This window comes from Quercus robur, chromosome 8 (genome assembly GCF_932294415.1).
Source record: "Quercus robur chromosome 8, dhQueRobu3.1, whole genome shotgun sequence".
In the NCBI taxonomy this organism is placed as follows: Eukaryota; Viridiplantae; Streptophyta; class Magnoliopsida; order Fagales; family Fagaceae; genus Quercus; species Quercus robur.
Genome location: NC_065541.1, coordinates 2,522,052 through 2,528,733, shown reverse-complemented (window position 1 = coordinate 2,528,733; position 6,682 = coordinate 2,522,052). Strand labels below are relative to the sequence as shown.

At 33.2% G+C, this 6,682-nt stretch overlaps 1 protein-coding gene across 1 annotated transcript; it reads left to right on the top strand.

Moving 5' to 3' along the window:
- Positions 1–682: 682 nt before the first annotated feature.
- Positions 683–1,625, top strand: LOC126697926 (heavy metal-associated isoprenylated plant protein 47-like). Its single transcript, XM_050395064.1, has 3 exons — positions 683–800; positions 1,098–1,176; positions 1,272–1,625. The coding sequence occupies exons 1-3, from the start codon at positions 795–797 to the stop codon at positions 1,580–1,582; spliced, it is 396 nt and encodes a 131-aa protein (XP_050251021.1). The 5' UTR covers positions 683–794; the 3' UTR covers positions 1,583–1,625.
- The last annotated feature ends 5,057 nt before the right edge of the window (positions 1,626–6,682 follow it).

Genomic DNA, 6,682 nt, shown 5'->3' with positions numbered 1-6,682 from the left:
TTCTTGGTTAAGTTTTCTCAACAATATATTCCATCAAATGTCTCCCCCCCCCCCCCCCCCCCCCAATAGAAATGGCCAGCACATACTAATATAATCGTTAAACTGTATACCAAAATTTTGACAATAAAAAATGTTAAAGTTATTATCTATTTTATTATAAAAATTTTACAAACTATGTGACAAAGTAATTACTATTAAATCAGTAGTATAATAAAATTTTTTTTTAGCGTATTAAAAAATTGACGCATCGACCACTTAATTCCTAAGTTCCAAAAAAAAAAAAAAAGCTTTAACTTTTTTTTTTTTTTTTTTGGTTAAAAAAAAGCTTTAACTTTGAGGGAGGAAATTTTCTTCTTTAAAAAAAAATAATTAAATAAGAGAGGAAACAACGATTAAATTGCCATGCATGCATGTTGACTCGGTCTATGGAAACCGCGGGCTTTAGATGGTTTGCCAGTCACACTACCGATTCAAATAACTGTTCGTATAACGACTAACGATACCGCGGGCTTTAGATGGTTTGCCATTCACACTACCGATTCAAATAACTGTTCGTATAACGACTAACGACCGTGTATCCCTTGACTCAGTCCACACAGGTCTCTGCTCTCTAGTCCACGACAAAGCTCTCATATTATAAATTGAAACTCTTTGAGCAGAAACCAAAATACAGAAACTAATATCATCTCTCTCTCTCTCTCTCTCTCAAACACTCATATCATATATACAGATTTTCTTATTATTATTATTATTATTATATATACAACAATCCCATTTGTTTCATACTATCAAACATGAAGGTAATCCCTTTTTCCACATTGAAATAAAAAAATTCTTACAAAAGTTCGAGCGTTAATCATACCACCAGACACCCTTTATGCATGGTGCTACGTGTTTAGAGTTTGAACCTCACATTTTTCATCCTCTTATTCACCTAACCAAAAAGAGTAAAGACTCACATGCATAAAATTGAATGTACTTTTTAAGTAGTATAAGTAAATGCTAGAAAGAATTATTAAAAATAGCGTTTATTTTTTTTCTTTTTTATTCTGTTAAAAGATACTAATGTCTTATATTATATTCATCTAATGGTGCAGCAAAAGATAGTAATGAAGGTGGAAATGACTTGCGAGAAATGCAGAAGCAAGGCCATGAAGATTGCAGCTGTGGTACAAGGTGTGAAACTTTGCATCAAATTTCAACTCTCATTTGCTTTTGAAAACTAAAGTCAAGGGGCTGATTCCTTTTGTATGTTTCTGAATATCAAACAGGTGTGACGTCAGTGGCGATTGAAGGAGCAGATAAAAGTCTGGTGGTAGTGATAGGAGATGGAGTTGATTCTGTTAGCTTGACCCGCTCACTAAGGAAGAAGCTTGGCTCTGCCACCATTCAGAGTTTGCAAGAACTGAAAGCAGAAAGTACTGAGAAGAAAACAGACCCAACTCCAACTTTTTATTATAGCCAATATCCTCAGTACCCCTTGTACCATGCAAATACAGTAGCTTATCCGGATCAGTACCCCTTGTACCATGCAGATGCAGTGGTTTCTGATCAATACCCTAGCAATTGTGCCATCATGTGACAGACATATTTGCTGAATAATTATATCGCAACCTGTTCCATGATATGTAAACATTTTGTCTTTGTTTAGTTCATGCTCTTGCATGTTTTTTTTTTTATGTCTCCTACTGTTTCTGCTGAGCTGATAAAGACAATTGCTAATAAGTTAATCCTTTTTATAATGGCCAAAATAGCATGCCTTATGATGAGGATAATGCTTAATGAGCCGAATGAAACTAAAATTTTCGATAACTAGATTTGTTATAAAAATTCACAACTCCTTGACATTTTTGATGCAGTGTTAAGATTCGATATATCATACTCATTATCTCATTCTTTTTTCTTTTTTTGCTGGGTGACACATAATCTCATTCACACATTACAATTGTGTCCCGCTGTGCTGTAAGTGATTATCACGAATCAAAATCAAAGCACTTCCAACCATATGATATATTATATATATATAATTATAAATTATATTCTCAACCATATATATATATATATATATTCACCAATAATTAGTGACATGGCCAATGTCAAAGTCAAAGACAAAGGACGTTCAACTGATGAATTCTCAACGACTTGCTGCAGTTGAGTGGAAGATTCGTATGTGAACAATTAACGGGAGTGAAAGCTTCGCATGAGAACATTAAGACTTAAGACTGCTTCTACATAATATTCCAGAAAACTAGTCATTATTGTAAGCCATGTGCAATACCAAACCTTTTTTTTTTTTTTTTTTTTAAGTAAACGGTATTACTTATTAGAACACATACGAAAATAATAATATTGTTTTAATAATATTGTTTTAAACCAGGTTTATAATACATTATATAATCAAAGTACAACTACAAAAGGACCTAACGTCCTTAAGTAAACGGTAATACTTATTAGAACACATACGAAAATAATAATATTGTTTTAAACCAGGTTTATAATACATTATATAATCAAAGTACAACTACAAAAGGACCTAACGTCATGTAAACTACAATATGATATACCAAACCTAAATGTGATATCCTATCAATTTCAACGACTTTTTATGTTCCTCATGAACCTCACCGGAAGATGGTCTAATTATCTAAAATGTCTGCACAGTAATTACAGTATGAAAAATGCTAAAATTAATATAAGATTTACTATCTACATAAATTTTACAAATGTAATGATACTGTCACAAACTATTTTATAATATTTTTACAAAATGTTGATGTGGTTAATCTTTTATTGGTTTTTATCTAGGTCCACCATTAATATCACATTTTCATTTATCAATAATTACTTAATACATCAATTATTTGTAAAAACATTTGTAAAATAGTTTGTATCTCTAGCATTGTTCAATTTACAAGCTAATGCTATATATAATGAATTTGATTAGTAGAGCTTGAACCATCTCTTTATGATTGGTGACATATCAATTTATAAATTTAATGTAGTAAAACTTATAATACATATTGCACTACTCTTGCAACAATTAATAAGACTAAACATTCAAATATTGGGAAACATACATGACGGTAAGTTTATGAGATCAATTGGTAACCCACATCTCATTTGAGTGCTGATTCCACAGTAGTTTTTATTTATTTTTAACTTTAGTTTGTCCTAGGGTCAAATAAAATAGTTTCTTCATCAAATCTCATCATAGTTCCGCGGCCATGTCATTTGATATCTTATGTTTCTTTTTTTTTTCTTTTTTTTTTAGGCAAGCAATAAAAGTTAGATTCACTAATAATTCATGTGTCAATGAACAATAACTTTATAATCAACATCGAATAAGTAAGTTTCAAACCTAGAAATATTGAAGGTATCATAGAAAAATCCTTCAAATTTTACTCGTTACAAAAATATAAACACTATGATTAATCCCTCGTACAAACATGTGAGTATGGCAAAGGAATCATAAGACTTAAACATGGAAGGAAGGAAAAACAAGAAATAAACATTATTTGTTAAGCAACTGATAGATAGGGGTGTCAATGAACCAGCTTGTGCTTAGCTTGAGAAAAAAAAAATGTTTAAAATAATTTATTTAGCAAATGAGTCAAACACAAGCCTAACTTTAGATTTGACAATTAAACAAGCTAAATTCAAATATAATAATTTGTTTATGAATAAACTCATTAATATGAGACTCAGTTTAAGCATATATATATATATATATATATATTATATAGACACACACAAATTAATAAAGTGATGTACAGAAGTTGCAACAATATCTTATTCTTCTCTTTCAAAACTCATAGTTTCAGTATGTAGGAGCTTGGATTTTCTCTTTGAATACCTTAAGGTCTCCGCCTTTATAACCTTATTTCTTGCCTCTAAAAATTGTGCAATAAGTGGTTTATAAAAGTGCACAAAATATGTTTAAAACTTAGCAAAAATACTTTTCTCATAACAATTTGGAGCCAAATTCCGTAATTTTCATGCCCTTCCCGGATACAACATTTTGGGTTAAGTTTAAACTATAATATCTCACTCGTTTTAAACTCAAATTAATGAGGTCATATTTGTTTCCATTTTGAAGCCCGAATATCAACTATCCAATGATACAAGTGTCGCTGAGAAATCTGTTTGGACCTAACATTCACAATGAACTTAATTAATTCTTGCATGTGCTTAACAATAAATGTGCCGTTTGTCACCATAGAAGAAAACAAGATTGAAGAAATGCTCAAGACTGTGCAGTAAAGCAAGGACTCATGGCTGGATCTCGCGGGAGGCTCGCGGCTTGCAAGCCACCAAAAGTTATACACGCGCAAAGCATGCAGGGGAGCTGAACAGTCATGCCACCTGGAGCACTACAGGACAAAAATCCAGACTGGCCATTAAGTTAGCTGGCGGCTTGAACTCGCGACTCAGTCAAGTCGCGAGGTCAAGTAGCCAGCCAACCCTGTTTTTGAAAAACTGACTTTTTGCATTCCATTCTCACACCAATATAAATACCCCTCATTCCCACAAAATATGTGTGACTATTCAGAAAGAAAAACCCTAAGAGAGGTTTCTTCAAAACACCCACCCAATTAGAGAGAGCTACTCATTCTTAGAGAGAAATCTTTGTAGTCTCTTCTCATTCCCTCTCTCATTGTCATACCTATTGAGAGGAGATTTCTATCCAAACACTACCCACACCCATTTAGAGTGTTAAGTGTTTTTGGGGCTTTGGGAAGCATTGGAAGATGCCAAGGATGGCGGATGCTATGGATTATAGCGGAATCCGGTAAGCTAGAAAAGAAAAAGATTCGGCGCAACCTCGTTGGAGCAAGAAGCTTGGAGGGCTTAGGTACATCGGGTAGATTAGGCTTGGAGGGTCTATTGTTGTTCATGTATCCCAACTACATTTTCTAGTGGATTATTGACCGCATGGAGGGCGGCGGAGAGGTTTTACGCCGAGGGCTTCGGTTTCCTCTTCGATAACACATCGTGTGTTGTCCTTGTATTTGCATCTCTCTTCCCTTTATCTTTGCCTTTTATTTTCTGCTGTGAATGTGATTTTAATTGGCATAGATTGTTTACCAATTCTGTTTATAGTTTTTGTTCATTTTCCGCACACTAGTTGTTTGACATAAAGCTTGAATTGGTTATTTTGTAATTGGGGGTCTAAACGTTCAAGGGTGTTTTATATACTATTTGAACTTTCAATTGGTATCAGAGCAGGTACACTTGTTATGGTTTAATTATCTAAGTGTGATCCTTGACCCCTTGTGTTTATTTGCCATGGATTGTGCTTTGTATGCCTCTTTGTATGATTTGGTTGGTGATGAATGTAACATGCCACGTGTTTGTGAAAATGCCTCTATGAGTGTTAATCCTCATAAGTGTGATGACATGTTATTTGAATCTATGGGTGTTGTTGACAAACTCTTAAAGAAAAATGCTAAGAAGTTTCAAAAGAATTTGAGCAAGTTATTTTGTGAAAAGAATGATTTGATTGCTAAGCTCAATGAATCCAACAAATTGGTTGAAAAATATAAAAAAAACTTGCTAAAATTTCTCTTGAAAAGCTGAAAGAGTTTGAATGTTTGAATATGGACTTGGATGCTAAACTTGTTTTGTCTAACAAACTTGTTGATGATCTTAAATGTGAAAATGAATCTCTTAAGATGCATGCCAAGTATTTGATTGTTGAACCTATTGTTAAAAATGATGAAAATATTTGTTGCAATCATGTTGTGGTACCCGATTTTGTGCCTAGTGTGTGTTCTACCTTAAAGGACAAATCGGTGTACATTCCTTCACATAAAAGAAATCAAAAGGTGGAGAGAAAGGCTGTTAAGTCAAAGCCTCCGTTTAGGTCTCAACCTAAGGTTTTGAATGGATCTAAGTTTGTTCTAGCTTGCCACTATTGCGGTGTGATCGGTCATATAAGATCTCAATGCTCCAAGTTGAAAAGGGAACAAAACAATGTTGCTAGATCTCTTCCCAAAAAGCCTAGTAAACCCAAACGCATTATTTGTCACCATTGTGATGCCTTTGGTTATCTAAGACCTCAATGCTCTAAGTTTCATGCTCTTAAAAGAATCAAAAGAAAAGAGAAACTTGAGCTTTTTGGAAGTTGTGCTAAAAAGAGTAAACCGGTTTTGAGTGAAAATAGCATGTTGTTAAAGAAAATGTTTAATGCTCTTAACTCCTTGACTATGTGCATCTCTGGTTCTCATTCTTTCAACCCTCGTCTCACTTCTCTTGAAACACTCATTCCAAACAACCGTTCCGTTTGAATGAGGAAGGGTTCCAATGGTTGAGCTTTTGCTTTTTTGGTCTTTGATCTAATTCTTTCGATCTTTGTAGGACCTTTCATACATTAAATGTCATATTTTCATGCATTTTGCATTTATTTGTATGCATTGTTTTTTTTTTTTTTTTTTTTTTTTTTTTATCTCACTTTTATATTTCAGTTTTGTGTGAGTAAAAAATCCAAAACCACATAAAAAGTGAAAAATTCAAAAAGTTTGATCGTATATGTTTGAACACATATCACATGTGAGTTTGGCCTTGTACTTTTGTACAAATGGCTTTGTGCATTTACAAGCTTAGCTTGTTATTTTTGCACTTATATCTTTGTGGGAAAAATCTTGACATCTTTGTGTGATTGTTGTAAATCGATTTTCAAGCT

What these genes read in the sequence shown, in the direction of transcription:
- LOC126697926 (XM_050395064.1), top strand. An exon ending in GATTGCAGCTGTGGTACAAG is followed by an intron (nt 1,177 to 1,271) that starts GTGTGAAACTTT and finishes AATATCAAACAG; the next exon opens with GTGTGACGTCAGTGGCGATT.